The sequence below is a fragment of the Salmo salar genome, chromosome ssa01 (assembly GCF_905237065.1).
Source record: "Salmo salar chromosome ssa01, Ssal_v3.1, whole genome shotgun sequence".
Classification (NCBI taxonomy): Eukaryota; Metazoa; Chordata; class Actinopteri; order Salmoniformes; family Salmonidae; genus Salmo; species Salmo salar.
Window position 1 is genome coordinate 157,409,495 of NC_059442.1, and position 26,779 is coordinate 157,436,273.

The 26,779-nt window shown below is 54.0% G+C and overlaps 1 protein-coding gene across 1 annotated transcript in view; it reads right to left on the reverse strand.

Annotated features, from left to right (window-relative positions):
• usp20 (ubiquitin specific peptidase 20) overlaps positions 1-26,779 on the reverse strand; it is a 56,310-nt gene that overhangs the window by 13,359 nt on the left and 16,172 nt on the right. The window contains exons 22-27 of the mRNA XM_045693032.1: positions 24,643-24,751; positions 24,441-24,543; positions 24,021-24,089; positions 23,677-23,855; positions 16,530-19,546; positions 15,369-15,461 (exon numbers count right to left, since the gene is read on the reverse strand). Coding sequence (XP_045548988.1) covers positions 23,692-23,855; positions 24,021-24,089; positions 24,441-24,543; positions 24,643-24,751 — 445 coding nt within the window. The 3' untranslated portion in view covers positions 15,369-15,461; positions 16,530-19,546; positions 23,677-23,691. The remainder of the gene's footprint in view (positions 1-15,368; positions 15,462-16,529; positions 19,547-23,676; positions 23,856-24,020; positions 24,090-24,440; positions 24,544-24,642; positions 24,752-26,779) is intronic.

The window sequence follows — 26,779 nt, forward strand, 5'->3', positions numbered from 1 at the left end:
GACTGAGTGAGAGAGCGAGCGTGGACTCAGGCCTCCAGTGAGTGAGTGAGAGAGCGAGCGTGGACTCAGGCCTCCAGTGAGTGAGTGAGTGAGAGAGCGAGCGTGGACTCAGGCCTCCAGTCAGTGAGTGAGTGAGTGAGAGAGCGAGCGTGGACTCAGGCCTCCAGTCAGTGAGTGAGTGAGTGAGAGAGCGAGCGTGGACTCAGGCCTCCAGTCAGTGAGTGAGTGAGTGAGAGAGCGAGCGTGGACTCAGGCCTCCAGTCAGTGAGTGAGTGAGTGAGAGAGCGAGCGTGGACTCAGGCCTCCAGTCAGTGAGTGAGTGAGTGAGAGAGCGAGCGTGACTCAGGCCTCCAGTCAGTGAGTGAGTGAGTGAGAGAGCGAGCGTGGACTCAGGCCTCCAGTCAGTGAGTGAGTGAGAGAGCGAGCGTGGACTCAGGCCTCCAGTGAGTGAGTGAGTGAGAGAGCGAGCGTGGACTCAGGCCTCCAGTCAGTGAGTGGAGTGAGAGAGCGAGCGTGGACTCAGGCCTCCAGTCAGTGAGTGAGTGAGAGCGAGCGAGCGTGGACTCAGGCCTCCAGTCAGTGAGTGAGTGAGTGAGAGAGCGAGCGTGGACTCAGGCCTCCAGTCAGTGAGTGAGTGAGTGAGAGAGCGAGCGTGGACTCAGGCCTCCAGTGAGTGAGTGAGTGAGAGAGCGAGCGTGGACTCAGGCCTCCAGTGAGTGAGTGAGTGAGAGAGCGAGCGTGGACTCAGGCCTCCAGTGAGTGAGTGAGTGAGAGAGCGAGCGTGGACTCAGGCCTCCAGTGAGTGAGTGAGTGAGAGAGCGAGCGTGGACTCAGGCCTCCAGTGAGTGAGTGAGTGAGAGAGCGAGCGTGGACTCAGGCCTCCAGTGAGTGAGTGAGTGAGTGAGAGAGCGAGCGTGGACTCAGGCCTCCAGCAGTGAGTGAGTGAGTGAGAGAGCGAGCGTGGACTCAGGCCTCCAGTGAGTGAGTGAGTGAGAGAGCGAGCGTGGACTCAGGCCTCCAGTGAGTGAGTGAGTGAGAGAGCGAGCGTGGACTCAGGCCTCCAGTGAGTGAGTGAGAGAGCGAGCGTGGACTCAGGCCTCCAGTGAGTGAGTGAGAGAGCGAGCGTGGACTCAGGCCTCCAGTCAGTGAGTGAGTGAGAGAGCGAGCGTGGACTCAGGCCTCCAGTCAGTGAGTGAGTGAGTGAGAGAGCGAGCGTGGACTCAGGCCTCCAGTCAGTGAGTGAGTGAGAGAGCGAGCGTGGACTCAGGCCTCCAGTCAGTGAGTGAGTGAGAGAGCGAGCGTGGACTCAGGCCTCCAGTCAGTGAGTGAGTGAGTGAGAGAGCGAGCGTGGACTCAGGCCTCCAGTCAGTGAGTGAGTGAGAGAGCGAGCGTGGACTCAGGCCTCCAGTCAGTGAGTGAGTGAGAGAGCGAGCGTGGACTCAGGCCTCCAGTCAGTGAGTGAGTGAGTGAGAGAGCGAGCGTGGACTCAGGCCTCCAGTCAGTGAGTGAGTGAGAGAGCGAGCGTGGACTCAGGCCTCCAGTCAGTGAGTGAGTGAGAGAGCGAGCGTGGACTCAGGCCTCCAGTCAGTGAGTGAGTGAGAGAGCGAGCGTGGACTCAGGCCTCCAGTCAGTGAGTGAGTGAGAGAGCGAGCGTGGACTCAGGCCTCCAGTCAGTGAGTGAGTGAGAGAGCGAGCGTGGACTCAGGCCTCCAGTGAGTGAGTGAGTGAGAGAGCGAGCGTGGACTCAGGCCTCCAGTCAGTGAGTGAGTGAGAGAGCGAGCGTGGACTCAGGCCTCCAGTCAGTGAGTGAGTGAGTGAGAGAGCGAGCGTGGACTCAGGCCTCCAGTCAGTGAGTGAGTGAGAGAGCGAGCGTGGACTCAGGCCTCCAGTCAGTGAGTGAGAGAGCGAGCGTGGACTCAGGCCTCCAGTGAGTGAGTGAGAGAGCGAGCGTGGACTCAGGCCTCCAGTCAGTGAGTGAGTGAGAGAGCGAGCGTGACTCAGGCCTCCAGTCAGTGAGTGAGTGAGAGAGCGAGCGTGGACTCAGGCCTCCAGTCAGTGAGTGAGTGAGAGAGCGAGCGTGGACTCAGGCCTCCAGTCAGTGAGGAGTGAGTGAGAGAGCGAGCGTGGACTCAGGCCTCCAGTCAGTGAGTGAGTGAGAGAGCGAGCGTGGACTCAGGCCTCCAGTCAGTGAGTGAGTGAGGAGAGCGAGCGTGGACTCAGGCCTCCAGTCGAGTGAGTGAGTGAGAGAGCGAGCGTGGACTCAGGCCTCCAGTCAGTGAGTGAGTGAGTGAGAGAGCGAGCGTGGACTCAGGCCTCCAGTCAGTGAGTGAGTGAGAGAGCGAGCGTGGACTCAGGCCTCCAGTCAGTGAGTGAGTGAGTGAGAGAGCGAGCGTGGACTCAGGCCTCCAGTCAGTGAGTGAGTGAGTGAGAGAGCGAGCGTGGACTCAGGCCTCCAGTCAGTGAGTGAGAGAGCGAGCGTGGACTCAGGCCTCCAGTCAGTGAGTGAGTGAGAGAGCGAGCGTGGACTCAGGCCTCCAGTCAGTGAGTGAGTGAGAGAGCGAGCGTGGACTCAGGCCTCCAGTCAGTGAGTGAGTGAGAGAGCGAGCGTGGACTCAGGCCTCCAGTCAGTGAGTGAGTGAGTGAGAGAGCGAGCGTGGACTCAGGCCTCCAGTCAGTGAGTGAGTGAGAGAGCGAGCGTGGACTCAGGCCTCCAGTGAGTGAGTGAGTGAGAGAGCGAGCGTGGACTCAGGCCTCCAGTCAGTGAGTGAGGAGTGAGAGAGCGAGCGTGGACTCAGGCCTCCAGTCAGTGGAGTGAGTGAGAGAGCGAGCGTGGACTCAGGCCTCCAGTCAGTGAGTGAGTGAGTGAGAGAGCGAGCGTGGACTCAGGCCTCCAGTCAGTGAGTGAGTGAGAGAGCGAGCGTGGACTCAGGCCTCCAGTCAGTGAGTGAGTGAGAGAGCGAGCGTGGACTCAGGCCTCCAGTCAGTGAGTGAGTGAGAGAGCGAGCGTGGACTCAGGCCTCCAGTCAGTGAGTGGAGTGAGAGAGCGAGCGTGGACTCAGGCCTCCAGTCAGTGAGTGAGTGAGAGAGCGAGCGTGGACTCAGGCCTCCAGTCAGTGAGTGAGTGAGTGAGAGAGCGAGCGTGGACTCAGGCCTCCAGTCAGTGAGTGAGTGAGAGAGAGAGAGTGGACTCAGGCCTCCAGTCAGTGAGTGAGTGAGGAGAGCGAGCGTGGACTCAGGCCTCCAGTCAGTGAGTGAGTGAGAGAGCGAGCGTGGACTCAGGCCTCCAGTCAGTGAGTGAGGGAGTGAGGAGCGAGCGAGCGTGGACTCAGGCCTCCAGTCAGTGAGTGGAGTGAGAGAGCGAGCGTGGACTCAGGCCTCCAGTCAGTGAGTGAGTGAGAGAGCGAGCGTGGACTCAGGCCTCCAGTCAGTGAGTGAGTGAGTGAGTGAGAGAGCGAGCGTGGACTCAGGCCTCCAGTCAGTGAGTGAGTGAGTGAGTGAGCGAGCGTGGACTCAGGCCTCCAGTCAGTGAGTGAGTGAGTGAGTGAGCGAGCGAGCGTGGACTCAGGCCTCCAGTCAGTGAGTGAGGGAGCGAGCGAGCGAGCGTGGACTCAGGCCTCCAGTCAGTGAGTGAGTGAGAGAGCGAGCGTGGACTCAGGCCTCCAGTCAGTGAGTGAGTGAGAGAGCGAGCGTGGACTCAGGCCTCCAGTCAGTGAGTGAGTGAGCGAGAGAGCGAGCGTGGACTCAGGCCTCCAGTCAGTGAGCGAGTGAGAGCGCAGCGAGCGTGGACTCAGGCCTCCAGTCAGTGAGGGAGTGAGCGAGCGAGCGAGCGTGGACTCAGGCCTCCAGTCAGTGAGTGAGCGAGTGAGAGAGCGAGCGTGGACTCAGGCCTCCAGTCAGTGAGTGAGCGAGCGAGCGAGCGTGGACTCAGGCCTCCAGTCAGTGAGTGAGTGAGCGAGAGAGCGAGCGTGGACTCAGGCCTCCAGTCAGTGAGTGAGAGTGAGCGAGCGAGCGTGGACTCAGGCCTCCAGTCAGTGAGGGAGTGAGCGAGAGAGCGAGCGTGGACTCAGGCCTCCAGTCAGTGAGTGAGTGAGCGAGCGAGAGCGAGCGTGGACTCAGGCCTCCAGTCAGTGAGTGAGTGAGCGGAGCGAGCGTGGACTCAGGCCTCCAGTCAGTGAGTGAGCGAGAGCGAGCGTGGACTCAGGCCTCCAGTCAGTGAGTGAGCGAGCGAGCGAGCGTGGACTCAGGCCTCCAGTCAGTGAGTGAGCGAGCGAGCGTGGACTCAGGCCTCCAGTCAGTGAGTGAGCGAGCGAGCGAGCGAGCGTGGACTCAGGCCTCCAGTCAGTGAGTGAGCGAGCGAGCGAGCGTGGACTCAGGCCTCCAGTCAGTGAGTGAGCGAGCGAGCGAGCGTGGACTCAGGCCTCCAGTCAGTGAGCGAGCGAGCGAGCGAGCGTGGACTCAGGCCTCCAGTCAGTGAGCGAGCGAGCGAGCGAGCGTGGACTCAGGCCTCCAGTCAGTGAGTGAGCGAGCGAGCGTGGACTCAGGCCTCCAGTCAGTGAGTAGCGAGCGAGCGTGGACTCAGGCCTCCAGTCAGTGAGCGAGCGAGCGTGGACTCAGGCCTCCAGTCAGTGAGCGAGCGAGCGTGGACTCAGGCCTCCAGTCAGTGAGCGAGCGAGCGTGGACTCAGGCCTCCAGTCAGTGAGCGAGCGAGCGTGGACTCAGGCCTCCAGTCAGTGAGTGAGTGAGCGAGCGAGCGTGGACTCAGGCCTCCAGTCAGTGAGTGAGCGAGAGAGCGAGCGTGGACTCAGGCCTCCAGTCAGTGAGTGAGCGAGCGAGCGAGCGTGGACTCAGGCCTCCAGTCAGTGAGTGAGCGAGCGAGCGAGCGTGGACTCAGGCCTCCAGTCAGTGAGTGAGCGAGCGAGCGAGCGTGGACTCAGGCCTCCAGTCAGTGAGTGAGTGAGGAGCGAGCGAGCGTGGACTCAGGCCTCCAGTCAGTGAGTGAGCGAGCGAGCGAGCGTGGACTCAGGCCTCCAGTCAGTGAGTGAGCGAGCGAGCGAGCGTGGACTCAGGCCTCCAGTCAGTGAGTGAGCGAGCGAGCGTGGACTCAGGCCTCCAGTCAGTGAGTGAGCGAGCGAGCGTGGACTCAGGCCTCCAGTCAGTGAGTGAGTGAGCGAGCGAGCGTGGACTCAGGCCTCCAGTCAGTGAGTGAGCGAGAGAGCGAGCGTGGACTCAGGCCTCCAGTCAGTGAGTGAGTGAGAGAGCGAGCGTGGACTCAGGCCTCCAGTCAGTGAGTGAGCGAGCGAGCGAGCGTGGACTCAGGCCTCCAGTCAGTGAGTGAGTGAGTGAGCGAGAGCGAGCGTGGGCTCAGGCCTCCAGTCAGTGAGTGAGTGAGTGAGCGAGCGAGCGTGGACTCAGGCCTCCAGTCAGTGAGTGAGTGAGCGAGCGTGGACTCAGGCCTCCAGTCAGTGAGTGAGTGAGCGAGCGTGGACTCAGGCCTCCAGTCAGTGAGTGAGTGAGCGAGAGCGAGCGTGGACTCAGGCCTCCAGTCAGTGAGTGAGTGAGTGAGCGAGCGAGCGTGGACTCAGGCCTCCAGTCAGTGAGTGAGCGGAGAGCGAGCGTGGACTCAGGCCTCCAGTCAGTGAGTGAGTGAGAGAGCGAGCGTGGACTCAGGCCTCCAGTCAGTGAGTGAGCGAGCGAGCGAGCGTGGACTCAGGCCTCCAGTCAGTGAGTGAGCGAGAGAGCGAGCGTGGACTCAGGCCTCCAGTCAGTGAGTGAGTGAGTGAGAGAGCGAGCGTGGACTCAGGCCTCCAGTCAGTGAGTGAGCGAGAGAGCGAGCGTGGACTCAGGCCTCCAGTCAGTGAGTGAGTGAGAGAGAGCGAGCGTGGACTCAGGCCTCCAGTCAGTGAGTGAGTGAGAGAGCGAGCGTGACTCAGGCCTCCAGTCAGTGAGTGAGCGAGAGAGCGAGCGTGGACTCAGGCCTCCAGTCAGTGAGTGAGCGAAGAGCGAGCGTGGACTCAGGCCTCCAGTCAGTGAGTGAGCGAGAGAGCGAGCGTGGACTCAGGCCTCCAGTGAGTGAGTGAGCGAGAGAGCGAGCGTGGACTCAGGCCTCCAGTCAGTGAGTGAGCGAGAGAGCGAGCGTGGACTCAGGCCTCCAGTCAGTGAGTGAGCGAGAGTGGACTCAGGCCTCCAGTCAGTGAGTGAGCGAGAGAGCGAGCGTGGACTCAGGCCTCCAGTCAGTGAGTGAGTGAGAGAGCGAGCGTGGACTCAGGCCTCCAGTCAGTGAGTGAGCGAGCGAGCGAGCGTGGACTCAGGCCTCCAGTCAGTGAGTGAGTGAGCGAGAGAGCGAGCGTGGACTCAGGCCTCCAGTCAGTGAGTGAGTGAGCGAGAGAGCGAGCGTGGACTCAGGCCTCCAGTCAGTGAGTGAGCGAGCGAGCGAGCGTGGACTCAGGCCTCCGAGTCAGTGAGTGAGCGAGCGTGGACTCAGGCCTCCAGTCAGTGAGTGAGCGAGAGAGCGAGCGTGGACTCAGGCCTCCAGTCAGTGAGTGAGCGAGAGCGAGCGTGGACTCAGGCCTCCAGTCAGTGAGTGAGCGAGCGAGCGTGGACTCAGGCCTCCAGTGAGTGAGTGAGCGAGAGAGCGAGCGTGGACTCAGGCCTCCAGTCAGTGAGTGAGCGAGAGAGCGAGCGTGGACTCAGGCCTCCAGTCAGTGAGTGAGCGAAGAGCGAGCGTGGACTCAGGCCTCCAGTCAGTGAGTGAGCGAGAGAGCGAGCGTGGACTCAGGCCTCCAGTGAGTGAGTGAGCGAGAGAGCGAGCGTGGACTCAGGCCTCCAGTCAGTGAGTGAGCGAGAGAGCGAGCGTGGACTCAGGCCTCCAGTCAGTGAGTGAGCGAGAGAGCGAGCGTGGACTCAGGCCTCCAGTCAGTGAGTGAGCGAGAGAGCGAGCGTGGACTCAGGCCTCCAGTCAGTGAGTGAGCGAGAGAGCGAGCGTGGACTCAGGCCTCCAGTGAGTGAGTGAGCGAGAGAGCGAGCGTGGACTCAGGCCTCCAGTCAGTGAGTGAGAGAGCGAGCGTGGACTCAGGCCTCCAGTCAGTGAGTGAGCGAGCGTGGACTCAGGCCTCCAGTCAGTGAGTGAGCGAGCGTGGACTCAGGCCTCCAGTCAGTGAGTAGGGAGCGAGCGTGGACTCAGGCCTCCAGTCAGTGAGTGAGCGAGCGAGAGCGTGGACTCAGGCCTCCAGTCAGTGAGTGAGCGAGCGAGCGTGGACTCAGGCCTCCAGTCAGTGAGTGAGCGAGGGAGAGCGAGCGTGGACTCAGGCCTCCAGTCAGTGAGTGAGTGAGCGAGAGCGAGCGTGGACTCAGGCCTCCAGTCAGTGAGTGAGCGAGAGAGCGAGCGTGGACTCAGGCCTCCAGTCAGTGAGTGAGGAGGAGAGAGCGAGCGTGGACTCAGGCCTCCAGTCAGTGAGTGAGTGAGAGAGAGCGAGCGTGGACTCAGGCCTCCAGTCAGTGAGTGAGCGAGCGAGCGAGCGTGGACTCAGGCCTCCAGTCAGTGAGTGAGCGAGAGCGAGCGTGGACTCAGGCCTCCAGTCAGTGAGTGAGTGAGCGAGAAGCGAGCGTGGACTCAGGCCTCCAGTCAGTGAGTGAGCGAGAGAGCGAGCGTGGACTCAGGCCTCCAGTCAGTGAGTGAGCGAGCGTGGACTCAGGCCTCCAGTCAGTGAGTGAGCGAGCGTGGACTCAGGCCTCCAGTCAGTGAGTGAGCGAGAGAGCGAGCGTGGACTCAGGCCTCCAGTGAGTGAGTGAGTGAGCGAGCGAGCGTGGACTCAGGCCTCCAGTCAGTGAGTGAGTGAGCGAGAGAGCGAGCGTGGACTCAGGCCTCCAGTCAGTGAGTGAGTGAGCGAAGAGAGCGAGCGTGGACTCAGGCCTCCAGTCAGTGAGTGAGCGAGAGAGCGAGCGTGGACTCAGGCCTCCAGTCAGTGAGTGAGTGAGCGAGAGAGCGAGCGTGGACTCAGGCCTCCAGTCAGTGAGTGAGTGAGTGAGCGAGAGAGCGAGCGTGGGCTCAGGCCTCCAGTCAGTGAGTGAGTGAGCGAGAGAGCGAGCGTGGACTCAGGCCTCCAGTCAGTGAGTGAGTGAGGGAGAGAGCGAGCGTGGACTCAGGCCTCCAGTCGGAGTGAGTGAGCGAGAGAGCGAGCGTGGACTCAGGCCTCCAGTCAGTGAGTGAGTGAGCGAGAGAGCGAGCGTGGACTCAGGCCTCCAGTCAGTGAGTGAGTGAGAGAGAGCGAGCGTGGACTCAGGCCTCCAGTCAGTGAGTGAGTGAGCGAGAGAGCGAGCGTGGACTCAGGCCTCCAGTCAGTGAGTGAGTGGAGAGAGCGAGCGTGGACTCAGGCCTCCAGTCAGTGAGTGAGTGGAGAGAGCGAGCGTGGACTCAGGCCTCCAGTCAGTGAGTGAGTGAGTGAGAGAGCGAGCGTGGACTCAGGCCTCCAGTCAGTGAGTGAGCGAGAGAGCGAGCGTGGACTCAGGCCTCCAGTGAGTGAGTGAGCGAGAGAGCGAGCGTGGACTCAGGCCTCCAGTCAGTGAGTGAGTGAGAGAGCGAGCGTGGACTCAGGCCTCACAGTGAGTGAGTGAGAGAGCGAGCGTGGACTCAGGCCTCCAGTCAGTGAGTGAGCGAGAGAGCGAGCGTGGACTCAGGCCTCCAGTCAGTGAGTGAGCGAGAGAGCGAGCGTGGACTCAGGCCTCCAGTCAGTGAGTGAGCGAGAGAGCGAGCGTGGACTCAGGCCTCCAGTCAGTGAGTGAGTGAGAGAGCGAGCGTGGACTCAGGCCTCCAGTCAGTGAGTGAGCGAGAGAGCGAGCGTGGACTCAGGCCTCCAGTCAGTGAGTGAGCGAGAGAGCGAGCGTGGACTCAGGCCTCCAGTCAGTGAGTGGAGTGAGAGAGCGAGCGTGGACTCAGGCCTCCAGTCAGTGAGTGAGCGAGAGAGCGAGCGTGGACTCAGGCCTCCAGTGAGTGAGTGAGCGAGAGAGCGAGCGTGGACTCAGGCCTCCAGTCAGTGAGTGAGCGAGAGAGCGAGCGTGGACTCAGGCCTCCAGTGAGTGAGTGAGCGAGAGAGCGAGCGTGGACTCAGGCCTCCAGTGAGTGAGTGAGCGAGAGAGCGAGCGTGGACTCAGGCCTCCAGTCAGTGAGTGAGCGAGCGAGTGGACTCAGGCCTCCAGTGAGTGAGTGAGCGAGAGTGGACTCAGGCCTCCAGTCGAGTGAGTGAGAGAGCGAGAGTGGACTCAGGCCTCCAGTGAGTGAGTGAGAGAGCGAGAGTGGACTCAGGCCTCCAGTCAGTGAGTGGAGAGCGAGCGTGGACTCAGGCCTCCAGTCAGTGAGTGAGTGAGAGAGCGAGAGTGGACTCAGGCCTCCAGTGAGTGAGTGAGCGAGAGTGGACTCAGGCCTCCAGTCAGTGAGTGAGAGAGCGAGCGTGGACTCAGGCCTCCAGTCAGTGAGTGAGCGAGAGGTGGACTCAGGCCTCCAGTCAGTGAGTGAGCGAGAGTGGACTCAGGCCTCCAGTCAGTGAGTGGAGCGAGCGTGGACTCAGGCCTCCAGTCAGTGAGTGGAGAGCGAGCGTGGACTCAGGCCTCCAGTCAGTGAGTGAGAGAGCGAGAGTGGACTCAGGCCTCCAGTCAGTGAGTGAGTGAGGAGAGAGCGAGCGTGGACTCAGGCCTCCAGTCAGTGAGTGAGTGGGAGCGAGCGTGGACTCAGGCCTCCAGTCAGTGAGTGAGCGAGAGAGCGAGCGTGGACTCAGGCCTCCAGTCAGTGAGTGAGCGAGAGTGGACTCAGGCCTCCAGTCAGTGAGTGAGGAGAGCGAGCGTGGACTCAGGCCTCCAGTCAGTGAGTGAGTGAGCGAGAGAGCGAGCGTGGACTCAGGCCTCCAGTCAGTGAGTGAGTGAGTGAGAGAGCGAGCGTGGACTCAGGCCTCCAGTCAGTGAGTGAGTGAGTGAGAGAGCGAGCGTGGACTCAGGCCTCCAGTCAGTGAGTGAGTGAGAGAGCGAGCGTGGACTCAGGCCTCCAGTCAGTGAGTGAGTGAGCGAGAGAGCGAGCGTGGACTCAGGCCTCCAGTCAGTGAGTGAGTGAGCGAGAGAGCGAGCGTGGACTCAGGCCTCCAGTCAGTGAGTGAGTGAGCGAGAGAGCGAGCGTGGACTCAGGCCTCCAGTCAGTGAGTGAGCGAGAGAGCGAGCGTGGACTCAGGCCTCCAGTCAGTGAGTGAGTGAGCGAGAGAGCGAGCGTGGACTCAGGCCTCCAGTCAGTGAGTGAGTGAGCGAGAGAGCGAGCGTGGGCTCAGGCCTCCAGTCAGTGAGTGAGTAGAGAGAGCGAGCGTGGACTCAGGCCTCCAGTCAGTGAGTGAGCGAGCGAGCGAGGAGCGTGGACTCAGGCCTCCAGTCAGTGAGTGAGCGAGAGAGCGAGCGTGGACTCAGGCCTCCAGTCAGTGAGTGAGTGAGCGAGAGAGCGAGCGTGGGCTCAGGCCTCCAGTCAGTGAGTGAGCGAGAGAGCGAGCGTGGGCTCAGGCCTCCAGTCAGTGAGTGAGTGAGCGAGCGTGGGCTCAGGCCTCCAGTCAGTGAGTGAGTGAGCGAGAGAGCGAGCGTGGGCTCAGGCCTCCAGTCAGTGAGTGAGTGAGTGAGCGAGCGTGGGCTCAGGCCTCCAGTCAGTGAGTGAGTGAGCGAGAGAGCGAGCGTGGACTCAGGCCTCCAGTCAGTGAGTGAGCGAGAGAGCGAGCGTGGACTCAGGCCTCCAGTCAGTGAGTGAGCGAGAGAGCGAGCGTGGACTCAGGCCTCCAGTCAGTGAGTGAGCGAGAGAGCGAGCGTGGACTCAGGCCTCCAGTCAGTGAGTGAGCGAGAGAGCGAGCGTGGACTCAGGCCTCCAGTCAGTGAGTGAGCGAGAGAGCGAGCGTGGACTCAGGCCTCCAGTCAGTGAGTGAGTGAGAGAGCGAGCGTGGACTCAGGCCTCCAGTCAGTGAGTGAGCGAGAGAGCGAGCGTGGACTCAGGCCTCCAGTCAGTGAGTGAGCGAGAGAGCGAGCGTGGACTCAGGCCTCCAGTCAGTGAGTGAGCGAGAGAGCGAGCGTGGACTCAGGCCTCCAGTCAGTGAGTGAGCGAGAGAGCGAGCGTGGACTCAGGCCTCCAGTCAGTGAGTGAGCGAGAGAGCGAGCGTGGACTCAGGCCTCCAGTCAGTGAGTGAGCGAGAGAGCGAGCGTGGACTCAGGCCTCCAGTCAGTGAGTGAGCGAGAGAGCGAGCGTGGACTCAGGCCTCCAGTCAGTGAGTGAGCGAGAGAGCGAGCGTGGACTCAGGCCTCCAGTCAGTGAGTGAGCGAGCGAGAGAGCGAGCGTGGACTCAGGCCTCCAGTCAGTGAGTGAGCGAGAGAGCGAGCGTGGACTCAGGCCTCCAGTCAGTGAGTGAGCGAGAGAGCGAGCGTGGACTCAGGCCTCCAGTCAGTGAGTGAGCGAGAGAGCGAGCGTGGACTCAGGCCTCCAGTCAGTGAGTGAGCGAGAGAGCGAGCGTGGACTCAGGCCTCCAGTCAGTGAGTGAGCGAGAGAGCGAGCGTGGACTCAGGCCTCCAGTCAGTGAGTGAGCGAGAGAGCGAGCGTGGACTCAGGCCTCCAGTCAGTGAGTGAGCGAGAGAGCGAGCGTGGACTCAGGCCTCCAGTCAGTGAGTGAGCGAGAGAGCGAGCGTGGACTCAGGCCTCCAGTCAGTGAGTGAGCGAGAGAGCGAGCGTGGACTCAGGCCTCCAGTCAGTGAGTGAGCGAGAGAGCGAGCGTGGACTCAGGCCTCCAGTCAGTGAGTGAGCGAGAGAGCGAGCGTGGACTCAGGCCTCCAGTCAGTGAGTGAGCGAGAGAGCGAGCGTGGACTCAGGCCTCCAGTCAGTGAGTGAGCGAGAGAGCGAGCGTGGACTCAGGCCTCCAGTCAGTGAGTGAGCGAGAGAGCGAGCGTGGACTCAGGCCTCCAGTCAGTGAGTGAGCGAGAGAGCGAGCGTGGACTCAGGCCTCCAGTCAGTGAGTGAGCGAGAGAGCGAGCGTGGACTCAGGCCTCCAGTCAGTGAGTGAGCGAGAGAGCGAGCGTGGACTCAGGCCTCCAGTCAGTGAGTGAGCGAGAGAGCGAGCGTGGACTCAGGCCTCCAGTCAGTGAGTGAGCGAGAGAGCGAGCGTGGACTCAGGCCTCCAGTCAGTGAGTGAGCGAGAGAGCGAGCGTGGACTCAGGCCTCCAGTCAGTGAGTGAGCGAGAGAGCGAGCGTGGACTCAGGCCTCCAGTCAGTGAGTGAGCGAGAGAGCGAGCGTGGACTCAGGCCTCCAGTCAGTGAGTGAGCGAGAGAGCGAGCGTGGACTCAGGCCTCCAGTCAGTGAGTGAGCGAGAGAGCGAGCGTGGACTCAGGCCTCCAGTCAGTGAGTGAGCGAGAGAGCGAGCGTGGACTCAGGCCTCCAGTCAGTGAGTGAGCGAGAGAGCGAGCGTGGACTCAGGCCTCCAGTCAGTGAGTGAGCGAGAGAGCGAGCGTGGACTCAGGCCTCCAGTCAGTGAGTGAGCGAGAGAGCGAGCGTGGACTCAGGCCTCCAGTCAGTGAGTGAGCGAGAGAGCGAGCGTGGACTCAGGCCTCCAGTCAGTGAGTGAGCGAGAGAGCGAGCGTGGACTCAGGCCTCCAGTCAGTGAGTGAGCGAGAGAGCGAGCGTGGACTCAGGCCTCCAGTCAGTAGTGAGCGAGCGAGAGAGCGAGCGTGGACTCAGGCCTCCAGTCAGTGAGTGAGCGAGAGAGCGAGCGTGGACTCAGGCCTCCAGTCAGTGAGTGAGCGAGCGAGAGAGCGAGCGTGGACTCAGGCCTCCAGTCAGTGAGTGAGCGAGAGAGCGAGCGTGGACTCAGGCCTCCAGTCAGTGAGTGAGCGAGAGAGCGAGGTGGACTCAGGCCTCCAGTCAGTGAGTGAGCGAGAGAGCGAGCGTGGACTCAGGCCTCCAGTCAGTGAGTGAGCGAGCGAGAGAGCGAGCGTGGACTCAGGCCTCCAGTCAGTGAGTGAGCGAGCGAGAGAGCGAGCGTGGACTCAGGCCTCCAGTCAGTGAGTGAGCGAGAGAGCGAGCGTGGACTCAGGCCTCCAGTCAGTGAGTGAGCGAGAGAGCGAGCGTGGACTCAGGCCTCCAGTCAGTGAGTGAGCGAGCGAGAGAGCGAGCGTGGACTCAGGCCTCCAGTCAGTGAGTGAGCGAGAGAGCGAGCGTGGACTCAGGCCTCCAGTCAGTGAGTGAGCGAGAGAGCGAGCGTGGACTCAGGCCTCCAGTCAGTGAGTGGCGAGCGAGAGAGCGAGCGTGGACTCAGGCCTCCAGTCAGTGAGTGAGCGAGAGAGCGAGCGTGGACTCAGGCCTCCAGTCAGTGAGTGAGCGAGAGAGCGAGCGTGGACTCAGGCCTCCAGTCAGTGAGTGAGCGAGCGAGAGAGCGAGCGTGGACTCAGGCCTCCAGTCAGTGAGTGAGCGAGAGAGCGAGCGTGGACTCAGGCCTCCAGTCAGTGAGTGAGCGAGAGAGCGAGCGTGGACTCAGGCCTCCAGTCAGTGAGTGAGCGAGAGAGCGAGCGTGGACTCAGGCCTCCAGTCAGTGAGTGAGCGAGAGAGCGAGCGTGGACTCAGGCCTCCAGTCAGTGAGTGAGCGAGAGAGCGAGCGTGGACTCAGGCCTCCAGTCAGTGAGTGAGCGAGAGAGCGAGCGTGGACTCAGGCCTCCAGTCAGTGAGTGAGCGAGAGAGCGAGCGTGGACTCAGGCCTCCAGTCAGTGAGTGAGCGAGAGAGCGAGCGTGGACTCAGGCCTCCAGTCAGTGAGTGAGCGAGAGAGCGAGCGTGGACTCAGGCCTCCAGTCAGTGAGTGAGCGAGAGAGCGAGCGTGGACTCAGGCCTCCAGTCAGTGAGTGAGCGAGAGAGCGAGCGTGGACTCAGGCCTCCAGTCAGTGAGTGAGCGAGAGAGCGAGCGTGGACTCAGGCCTCCAGTCAGTGAGTGAGCGAGAGAGCGAGCGTGGACTCAGGCCTCCAGTCAGTGAGTGAGCGAGAGAGCGAGCGTGGACTCAGGCCTCCAGTCAGTGAGTGAGCGAGAGAGCGAGCGTGGACTCAGGCCTCCAGTCAGTGAGTGAGCGAGAGAGCGAGCGTGGACTCAGGCCTCCAGTCAGTGAGTGAGCGAGAGAGCGAGCGTGGACTCAGGCCTCCAGTCAGTGAGTGAGCGAGAGAGCGAGCGTGGACTCAGGCCTCCAGTCAGTGAGTGAGCGAGAGAGCGAGCGTGGACTCAGGCCTCCAGTCAGTGAGTGAGCGAGAGAGCGAGCGTGGACTCAGGCCTCCAGTCAGTGAGTGAGCGAGAGAGCGAGCGTGGACTCAGGCCTCCAGTCAGTGAGTGAGAGAGCGAGCGTGGACTCAGGCCTCCAGTCAGTGAGTGAGTGAGAGAGCGAGCGTGGACTCAGGCCTCCAGTCAGTGAGTGAGTGAGAGAGCGAGCGTGGACTCAGGCCTCCAGTCAGTGAGTGAGAGAGCGAGCGTGGACTCAGGCCTCCAGTCAGTGAGTGAGAGAGCGAGCGTGTCTTCCCTCGGAATGTGTTTATGCCAGCACTCCTCCTATCTGAACCCTTTGACGAGAGAGAAAGACGTGTAGCTACAACAAGAGAACAGAGGGCATCAAAGAAGAGAAAGTTGGTTATATGTCGACTGCAGCGGACAGCTGCCTTACATCCAACTCTGCCCCTAGGGCAGCTCTGAGGTCACCGCCAGTTGAGTCAAAGGGTTATGGATGAGCTCCCAGAACTTTCTCTTCTCTCTATTTTAGTACAGATCAGATGAGGACAGGCAGCCACACATTGTCAATATTTCCATCAGCTCCACGATGGACAGTGATGAGAAGCCTAGCTCAGCCCCTAGACAGAGGACAATATATAGGGTAGCTTATGCTTCAGTGATCCTTAATTATGCACTAGAGATATCAGATATTAGTCTGTTCTAGAAAGTCCTTCTCTAGTGCCAGTAAGGAGGGGAAGTGTTGGACACTGCTGCTACTCGTTGTTTATTATCTATGCAGTCACTTCACCCCTACCTACATGTACAAATTACTTCAACTAACCTGTACCCCTGCACACTGACTCAGTGCCGGTACCCCCTGTATATAGACTTGTTATTGTTATTTTGTGTTACTTTTTACTTTAGCTTACTCGGTAAATATTTTCTTAACTCTTCTCGTACTGCACTGTTGATTAAGGGCGTGTAAGTAAGCATTTCACGGTAAGGTCTACACTTGTTGTATTCGGCGCATGTGACAAATAAAGTTTGATTTGATATTTGTCCCTCTCTCCTTCAAGTCAGTACATGGATTATCGGCAGTATGGTTTACTATGGCTCTGACAAGTGTTTTAATTACAAATGTGGTGCTGGTCAGTCTGGTCATGGAAGAGTTGCTGTCGATGTGGGATCCTCAGGTCAGTGAAAGCTGAAGCTCGGGATGTATTTGAGCCTGAGAAGAAAGAAAGAGAACGAGGGGTTAATGAGTCATCTCAGTCTCTCTCCCAATCTTTCCTTAAGTTACTCACTGATGCTACAAGGCTATCTAATACAGACTGTGCTGCGGTAGACACACAGGAGACGCAAACCAATAGTCTTTTTTTTATTCTCTGTTATCCGTCTAATAAATCTTCCCTATTTCCTCATTTATACAGTCTCAGACAGACATACCCACCCCTGAGGTCAAACTGATCCATGCCAGACATAATCAGAGAAGCCTACCCTTATTTTCACCATACATTATGAACATTACCCTGAAGCCATGAGTTGCAGGACATCCTATACATTTTCTTACATAAGAATTTGAAAATACATGATTTATATTTCCATGTCATCTACTAGAACTAATAATTTGACCAGATAAGAGCATTGTGCTGTACTGGCAGTAGACATGAACTTGTCTAGATGACATCATGAGCAGCTTTTGTGCATCGTGTAAAGACCAAAGATATCCAAATTAGCCAATGATGTCAGTCGCTGGGGCGAGGACGGGACAGCCCCACCCTGTCCCAGCACAACATCCCTGTCATTAGCTCCATGTTATTATTCAGTTATAGCACTGGCAAAGGCTTAAAGTTATGCACGTAATATAGCTATTTACCCATCATCAATCAGTTATTTAACGAGGCTTGGTTTCTCCGGAAAGATGAAGTCAATATCTGGAAAGCTGAGACTGCCTTTTACTGAGTGTAAGAAAATGAAGTAACATCTATTATAAACACACTGTACGAAATCTGCCTGTCTACAGTCAGATACACAGCACACCCAGATTGTGGTGGAAAAACACTGTCTGTACAGGAACATAGTCTTTAATTCTCAAATCAGACAGCTGCTGCTGAACAGTCACACATGCAGTAGTCAGAGGCACACATGACAATGTTTTGAAACAGTGGAGCGATCCAGCAGCAGCAGTCTTGTTTGGGTGGGTCAAAGAGAGGGGGGGATTGATAACACAGCTCCTTTAAAAACAGAGAGAGAAGGAGGGGGAGACAGAGAGGTACACATTACTTGTCTCACTCACCTTGTATGTTGTTTAACTGCTCCTGTCTGCAAAGGATGATCAGTGTGCTCCATCCTCTGTTCCTTTCTCTCTCCCCTTAGTCCTCACTCTGTCTGGGTTCGCTTGATACAGTCAGAGCAGAGCCAGGCGTAGGGGACAAAGACTATGACATCACAGTCTCTCACAGTGAGACGACACTGTTCTCTCTCCACTCACACACACAATACATGGGGTCACCAAAGCAAGAAGAGGGTGTGTCCAATTACATTAATTTACCCAGCATGCAGTAGGGGCTCAGTGGCCCCTAAACATCCCTAAAAGCTTAATCAATGGGAAGCGTCTGGTCTTCTAGATTACCTATTGATCTGGCCAACATTCAAAATGATATTTTAATACTGAGATTAAAAATCACAACTCTTCCCTTATAAGTGTTTGGAAAGATGGCACAGTCTGTGAGCAGAATCGTTATAACCAGATACTAAACCACTAATCAGTGTATCCTATGGGGTGTGGCAGTGGGATAGGTAAGTAGTCATCAATACATCAAAGTGAGACATATTGATCATATTGTTGTGTCATGGTTCAGAATGAGAATATTTGTTAAAAGGATGTCAGCAAGCAATAAACCAAACTTCTGGTTCTAATTCAACACTGTGTGCTGTGCCTTTGAGTGAAAACCAGTGTTCAAATATGATTACACACCAAGCACAAGATAGAGCAGGCTTTTAATCATATAACCATTTATAATTACATCTGTTTTCCAGACAATCCCAGACAATCATCTGAGTGTGGATCAACCACAGAAGTCAAATAGCATCAAAAGATCATCATCACTATGACTCTCTCTCTCGTCATTGAAAAACAGCAGTTGATTAACTCCTATTATTGTTTTGGGGAAAAGATATGAGGCGAGTTATTATCTATGCAATCAATCCCACCACAGCAACCTATGTTCAACCATTTACCAGTGAAAATGAAACTCTTACACGCAAGTGTGTGTACACAACCCAACGTAGACACACAAACCAGGAATTCAGAGGTGAATTAAGAAAATAATCACAGACCGCTGGAATGTACCACAGGGACCCTCACTGTATAGTCAACTGTCATAACTAAGTTACAACACTTCAGCAACCCATTGGCAGCCTATAATAATAATAAGAAACTCTAAGGTGTCTGAGCACAGAGAAAGGTTTTCATTGCACTTCTCCACAAAAACAAACCCCCTTCGGAGGTTTCACTTCTTTACAGAATTGCCAAAAACAAAGGAATACGGAATACCAAAACATATATATTTAAAAAAATGGGGGAAACATTTACTTCTCTTCGGACACCAACATACCAATTACCATCACAGAATCACTCAAACTTTCACATTTAGGTTCCAACACTGTCATTCAGCATCCATTACATAGCATTGCTACAGTAGACAGACACGCTTGAACGTATGTCAGTTAACCATTAAATGGCTAGTTGGCATACTGAAGGAATCAGAACTCAGGTGAAGCTCATAATGACATGCCCGCTTGGATTACATCATCTCCCTCTTATACATTGTTAGAAAAAAAGGTGCTATCTAGAACCCAAAAGGGTTCCTCAGCTGTCCCCATAGGATAACCCTTTTTGGTACCAGGAAGAACCCTTTTGGGTTCCATCTGGTTTCTACATGGAACCCAAAAGAGTTCTACCTGGAACCAAAAAGGGTTCTCCTATGGGGACAGCCTCAGAACCCTTTTGGAACCGTTTTTACTAAGAGGGTACACAACAACATCCTCCTGCCAACCAATACCAAAGGAAAGGAAAACAAGTTTGAACATCTGTGTTAGCGTGCAGTACTAACATGCACACTGCAGGTTAATGAACCTTTATGGTAAGAGGGATAAGGGTGAATATGATATTTCCCCAAGCAGAGAGACAAGTGCAGGCAGGTGCCGGCTAGTGACCTGGGGGAGTGTTGAATTCTGGGATATGGAGCTGGGGAGAAGTACGAGACGTGATAGAGATTTGACAAATATAGCCCTTCTCACTATTCCACACTGGTCACCTCTATCTCTATCCCTGCAGGGGGACTGGGGGTTGGACCCCCCTCTCTTTCCTCCCTACTAGCCTGATATCCTGACCTGGGGCTACTCTCCTGAGGGCCCCCTCCTCCCCTGTAGATCTTCTGCAGTTTCCCAATAGCCTGGTCCCAGAACAGTTTGTGCCATCTTGCCAACTAAACCATAGAGCGTTAGTAAGACGGCACAAACAGATCTGAGACAAGGCTCATCTCCTACACCTCAAAACCTTGTGAAATCACTCACTAAGGAACGGAGAGAGAGAATCCCCTCATCTGCTTGTTCATACTGTCTGTAAACATACACTATTAGGGGGTCTTGTTGGGATGAGCTTTAATCTGCAAGACTTAAATAAATAAATTATAACGTCAATTGACTATGCGATGAGACGGCACGAGTCACGCCAATCAGAAAACACTGTAGTCCTCCTCGGAAAGAAGCAGAACATACAACTCTGAACATCCTTTTAATGCTTTACATTTTGTTTTTTTTACATCAGTCCTTCTGTTGTCTCGTGAAAAGTAAAGAAAAATGAGTGGCCGACGTGTCGTCACTGAATGTCTTGTGTGGAGAAGAATGTACATGTTGACCCGAGTCGTCAAGCAGCAATTAACACTGACGATGTCACACTCCTCGGCATCATGGTCCCAAACACCATTACCTCCCTCCACTTCTCGTCTGAACACCTTTAACGATGACACACCTACTACACTAGTGCAGCAGCTCTTTTGATTTAGACTTAACCTGCCAACCAACCATAGCTGCTAACAGCTTCAGAGACATGGTGTCACGCAATGTTATTTTTCACTTAAAAATCTTATTAAGATTTCTTCAATAAATAAGACCTTTTCACTACGATAGGATGATAATTGACAACTATGTCTTTCTGCACAGGTAATAGAATGAGGCGCGTTGCTATGTTTTACAAAGTGCTCCTGACAAGGCTTCTCTTCACCCAGGTGTAGGAGTCAGACAGACGACCTAGGAGGGAAGGGAAAAAAATTGCTGATAAAAAAGGAAAATACACCAAGGGCATATGGAAATGGACTTGCAGGAATTCTGTGTATTCTGGTATGTAAAGTATTTTTTGTAGAATTTAGGGATGTGACAAATTAAAAAATGTCAACGTTTAAAATGCCCTTTTTGGGGTGGGGAGTTTCCTTTAAAACTATAAGAAAATGTCATAAAATTCCATGAGAAATCCTATTGCGTGGTATGACTGTTAGGGGGCAATGAAGTTCTACCGCAGTCATACAGTAGTGTTAGGGTTGAACTGGCTATTTGTTTGCATAACCTATATAATATACCAGGGAAGCTATGCTACAATATTAAGTGTATAAACTACGGATAAGTCAACTGCTGAAGACAAGAACTACAACCGGCGACAGGAAGTGCGTCACGAGGCTGGGACCAGCCTGCACGCCGACGATAGGAGGAGCGAGTTTAAACCACGCTCCTCCTCCCTCTGACAGGCCAGCATTGAGCGGGAACTATCTCTGTCAGAGTATATAAGAGAGAACAATAGGATGTGACGTTCTCTTCTCTGTCTGCCCTGCGTGGTGTCACAGCGAGACCGTATGACTTATTTACCATACACGTGTTTGCAATAATTAAAGAACAAAGAAAACTTTAGTTACATTTTGCCAAATAATTTGTTCTAATACCAGATTTGAATTGACGCGACTTTACAGTAGGCTTAAGGCTTCCGCGTGCTTCTGTTTGGCTGGCGCCTAGCTGAGCTCGGCTAGGCTAACCGAACGAGTGTGCTCGCATGCTTGTAAATCGGAAAGAAACGCGTCAATAGTTTGTCCATCTTGAGACGTCGTAGCCAGTATACAATTCCTCAAAATAGAATGAATAACTCAGAACGCTTTTCCTGAGGATATCTTAGTCTCGCAATTTTACATCTAACTAAGATGTTTGGTACAGTATTTCTCAATGCAAAAATGTGCATGAAAACAAGTCATCTGTCATTGAATGACAACAAAGACTTTTCTGAAGAATCCCTACTGTTGACAAATCACAGATGAATAGACTTCGGCTTGCTTCAAGAAAAACATTTGTGTGCCCGAACTGAAAAAAAACCCTTTACCCAATTCCAAAACTAACAAAAACGACAGATTAAATTGTCCCGAACACAACCGAGAATTCACATTCACTCAGTGTTCCTTCCATTTGTTTATGTGCATTAGCAACTCACAACAAAAAATAAACATAGCCAAGAAATCCCAGTTCTTCTCCCTACATTCTCTTTTCCCTTCGGTACGTGTCTCTCAATTTCGATCCGACCGCTCCCTCTACACACACTCTTGCTGACTCTACCGCATGACTGCAGCGGGTTTACTAACACGTTAGTTATAGTAGCTATGTTGACTACGACGTTAGCTAATATGGTGACAAAGATGTAGGCTGTGTGTAGCGGTATGATAATGTTTGGCTTGGAAAGTTGATGCGTTGTGGACTGATGTCCACAAGCGAAGGGAAAAGGTGAGAGGAGGGGAGAGAGCATATATGCTGTAATAGAAATAAGGCCACGCTCATTGAAATAGGCACCGACCGCCACTGGGTTACCTACCCCCCCTAAACATAGGCAGGTTCCAGACTGAAATATGAAACAAAAACAGGTAGGGGTGAAGTCAAACACAGGGCAAAAGAAAGCTGCATTTGGCGCGTTATCTACTGGTTAAAAAGGGACACATTTTTGCTTTCTAATGTAATTAACTGTATGTCTCAACTCCAAGTGATATGAGAAAGACACACTTGCAGTTCTTCATTTAGCAAATTACCTCGCAACTCAACTAGGCCATTGACAATGGCTGCATATCAACTGCAATCATTTCTGTTTTCCCCCCAACGGTTAACGACGAGGACGTGAGGAGCACTTTATATCCGTGGCAAATTATTTGAAAGATGCATATCCCCTCCTATTAACGTTACAGCATTGTTGTGTTCTGTAGGCATATCTGTAAAAAACAAAGTTCATTTTGATGATGATTAGGACCTGTTAGTGGTAGGGGCGAACATTTTCCGTCAGGGATTTTGTCATAGCGTTACCGATTGAATTTCCTTTAAATGTTTTAACGTTCACACCTATAGTAGAATTGCCTAGCTTTTGATGTTTTATTGTGCAAGACAAATTCCCCTTCAGGGCAATGATATCTATCGCTCTCTCTACCTAGTTACAGTATCTGGGATCTCAAACACAGTTGACCTGATTCACAAACTGTTTATATATTACATGAAGTACATTACCTACATAGAGATACACACAGAGACCCACAAAGAATGTACAGGTAACTTACAAAAAGGAAACACCGACATAAAGCTTAATAATTTGGTGTTTTGTTGGTGGTGAAAACCGCCGTCTCAGGCGCCACTCCAGAATCTCCCATAAGTTTTCAATTGGGTTGAGATCTGGTGCTCATCAAACCATTTAGTGACCACTTGTGCCCTGTGGATGGGGGCATTGTCATCCTATGAGGGTATAGCCATGCTAGTCAAAATAATGGCCTGCCCAGCATTTATATTCAAGACCCTAAGTGTTATGGGATGTTAATTGCTTAATTAACTCAGGAATCACTTGTGAGGAAGCACCTGCTTTCAATATACTTTGTATGCCTCATTTACTCAAGTGTTTCCTTCATTTTGTCAGTTACCTGTATGACGTCATGAAAATGACCTGAGCTACGTGAGAGAACAGAGTGAGTGGACTGTAGCGGTACCAGATAGTTACAGGAGAATGACCTGAGCTACGTGAGAGAACAGAGTGAGTGGACTGTAGCGGTACCAGACAGTTACAGGAGAATGACCTGAGCTACGTGAGAGAACAGAGTGAGTGGACTGTAGCGGTACCAGACAGTTACAGGAGAATGACCTGAGCTACGTGAGAGAACAGAGTGAGTGGACTGTAGCGGTACCAGACAGTTACAGGAGAATGACCTGAGCTACGTGAGAGAACAGAGTGAGTGGACTGTAGCGGTACCAGACAGTTACAGGAGAATGACCTGAGCTACGTGAGAGAACAGAGTGAGTGGACTGTAGCGGTACCAGACAGTTACAGGAGAATGACCTGAGCTACGTGAGAGAACAGAGTGAGTGGACTGTAGCGGTACCAGACAGTTACAGGAGCATGACCTGAGCTACGTGAGAGAACAGAGTGAGTGGACTGTAGCGGTACCAGACAGTTACAGGAGAATGACCTGAGCTACATGAGAGAAGAGTGAGTGGACTGTAGCGGTACCAGACAGTTACAGGAGAATGACTTGAGCTAGGTGAGAGAACAGAGTGAGTGGACTGTAGCGGTACCAGACAGTTACAGGAGAATGACCTGAGCTACGTGAGAGAACAGAGTGAGTGGACTGTAGCGGTACCAGACAGTTACAGGAGAATGACCTGAGCTACGTGAGAGAACAGAGTGAGTGGACTGTAGCGGTACCAGACAGTTACAGGAGAATGACTTGAGCTAGGTGAGAGAACAGAGTGAGTGGACTGTAGCGGTACCAGACAGTTACAGGAGAATGACCTGAGCTACGTGAGAGAACAGAGTGAGTGGACTGTAGCGGTACCAGACAGTTACAGGAGAATGACCTGAGCTACGTGAGAGAACAGAGTGAGTGGACTGTAGCGGTACCAGACAGTTACAGGAGAATGACCTGAGCTACGTGAGCGAACAGAGTGAGTGGACTGTAGCGGTACCAGACAGTTACAGGAGCATGACCTGAGCTACGTGAGAGAACAGAGTGAGTGGACTGTAGCGGTACCAGACAGTTACAGGAGAATGACCTGAGCTACGTGAGAGAACAGAGTGAGTGGACTGTAGCGGTACCAGACAGTTACAGGAGCCAAAAGGTCTAGTACTGAAGTGTTTAGTAGAGACAAGAATGTTTATGCTTCATCATCCTTAGACCTGAGGTGGGTGGGTGGTTGTGTGTGTGTTTGCCAGTGGGAACCTATGCTGATGTTTGGGTTCTTGTATATGGATGTGGGAAACCGTCAGTGAGCAGAGATGGGTGCGTGTGTATGTTTGCTTGCGTGTGTGTTTATAAAACAACACGCCTGTGTGTGTGTTTGGGTGTGTGTAAACACAACGTGTTTGAGTGTGTGTGTCTCACCATTGTGTGTGTTTCTCAAAGTGCCCTGGTCTCTGCCTCTATCTTCCTCTCTCTGTGCAGGCTGTCTGTGTCGAGGGCCAGGGCCGACACTGTCTGTCTCACTGCAGTCTCAGGCCCTCCACCGTAGATACTGAGAAGATACTGCCACGTCTCCTCTGAGATCTGACCATAGTCAGCCCCTAGGAACACACACATGTGCGCATTAACATGTACAAATGAACACAAACACGTGCGCGCATTAACACGTACAAATGAACACACACACAGGCACAGACCAATATACACAGGATCAAGCACCCAGACAGACCAACCAATCGACACATGTAACAGCATATACTGCTTACTTTGCTTTAGTTGTATGTGTCCCCCTTTCATCACACCAATCTTACTGTTGTCAATAGGACCAGGGGGTTCTGAGAAGACAATGACAAGCACCCCCAAGAACTTTAGTGTCGTTACTAAAGAACATTTCACACTGTATTTATTCCCTCTACATATCCGGGGCCAGTATTCATAAACCGAGTTGGAGTGCTGATCTAGGATCAGTTTAGTCTATTAGATCATAATTGATAAGATTATAGGCACAGGTGGGGTCCTGATAATAGATCAGCACTCCTACTCTAAAACACTGTGTGTATATGGGCCCTGGTCTGCACAGAGGATACAATGTGATAATTATAGTGTATTAAGTAATCCTGATCTTTAACTTCCATTGGTACTGGAATGCCTCTGATTATAAATCAACCATTCTCATAGAATCGTACCATTGTCTTTGCCCTTGACGAAGTTCTCCCACTCCCTGAACCACTGCATGCTGATACACAGGATGACTGTAGGAGCCTCCTCCGCCTGGAACTCTTTATTCAACTGGAGACAGACCGGAAGAACAGGTGAGGCCTTTGATACAGGACACACACACACTTACAGGCAAGCGCGCACACACACACAGTGACCCATCCCTCTTACCCTGATAAAGGTGTCTATTTCCACCTTTCTGCGTTTGACCAGAGCCTCTATCTCCACCTGGCAGATAGCACACACGTACAGGTGGTTCACTGCTGGGCCTCCTCCAAAACTAGGAGACAGAAAGACAGGTAGAGAGTCTGATGGACAGAGAGACAAGACAGTTCGATGGACAGAGAAATAGATTGACAGACAGAAGCTGTGTTCGAATACCCATACTAACATACTGTTTACTACATCATGAGTATATACTACATACGATTAGTTCATTTTAGTATACTGTAAACAAACAGTATCGTTTCAGTTGAGCGTACTAGCTCTTCGCCTGTCTATCGGAAGTTGATGCTATTGCTATGCAACCTCTCGCTAGCTAGTTAGCATAACACATGACGAGCTAGACATTTTACGACTTCGGGTGTGTTCTTAAATTCAAATCTGGAGAGCCAGTGCGCGCTCGTAAATTCAGAGCGTTATCAGATTGTCTGTTTGTAAATTCAGAGGAGTAGGGTTGATTTGAGCGTTCTGCCATTACAACGGCAGTCAAGCACCCAAGCTAACATTGGCTAGCTACTTCCTGACACAAATGAGACCGCTCTGACCATTTTACTCGCCCAAGCTGAGCAGGTTAGGCAGTTTTCATGTTTTCCAGAGCGCTAGTGACTGTAACTGTGCTGCTGGCAACAATTTACGACGTTTATTTTTACGACGTTTTATTTTTACTACACCGGCCATATTCAACGGGTGTTGAGCTCTAGTAAAATCATTATTCTGCGCTCTCGTACACTCTGACGAGAGTGCTATGAAATCGGAATAGATGGCCAGAGCGAATTTACGAAAGCACCCGTATATCCATTGAGAACGCACACCTACTATACCATTTAGCTAAGCATGACGGGAATAATCAAGTCAATAATCGTTGGGTAGTTAGTTAGATAGCCTATAGTTAATACACTGCTCAAAAAAATAAAGGGAACACTTAAACAACACATCCTAGATCTGAATGAAAGAAATAAGCTTATTAATTACTTTTTTCTTAACATAGTTGAATGTGCTGACAACAAAATCACACAAAAATAATCAATGGAAATCCAATTTATCAACCCATGGAGGTCTGGATTTGGAGTCACACTCAAAATTATAGTGGAAAACCACACTACAGGCTGATCCAACTTTGATGTAATGTCCTTAAAACAAGTCAAAATGAGGCTCAGTAGTGTGTGTGGCCTCCACGTGCCTGTATGACCTCCCTACAACGCCTGGGCATGCTCCTGATGAGGTGGCGGATGGTCTCCTGAGGGATCTCCTCCCAGACCTGGACTAAAGCATCCTGGACAGTCTGTGGTGCAACGTGGCGTTGGTGGATGGAGCGAGACATGATGTCCCAGATGTGCTCAATTGGATTCAGGTCTGGGGAACGGGCGGGCCAGTCCATAGCATCAATGCCTTCCTCTTGCAGGAACTGTCTTGCATTAGGAGGAACCCAGGGCCAACCGCACTAGCATATAGTCTTACAAGGGGTCTGAGGATCTCATCTCGGTACCTAATGGCAGTCAGGCTACCTCTGGCGAGCACATGGAGGGCTGTGCGGCCCCCCAAAGAAATGCCACCCCACACCATGACTGACCCGCCGCCAAACCGGTCATGCTGGAGGATGTTGCAGGCAGCAGAACGTTCTCCACGGCGTCTCCAGACTCTGTCACGTGCTCAGTGTGAACCTGCTTTCATCTGTGAAGAGCACAGGGCGCCAGTGGCGAATTTGCCAATCTTGGTGTTCTCTGGCAAATGCCAAACGTCCTGCACGGTGTTGGGCTATAAGCACAACCCCCACCTGTGGACGTCGGGCCCTCATACCACCCTCATGGAGTCTGTTTCTGACCGTTTGAGCAGACACATGCACATTTGTGGCCTGCTGGAGGTCCTTTTGCAGGGCTCTGGCAGTGCTCCTCCTGCTCCTCCTTGCACAAAGGCGGAGGTAGCGGTCCTGCTGCTGGATTGTTGCCCTCCTACGGCCTCCTCCACGTCTCCTGATGTACTGGCCTGTCTCCTGGTAGCGCCTCCATGCTCTGGACACTACGCTGACAGACACAGCAAACCTTGCCACAGCTCGCATTGATATGCCACCCTGGATGAGCTGCACTAC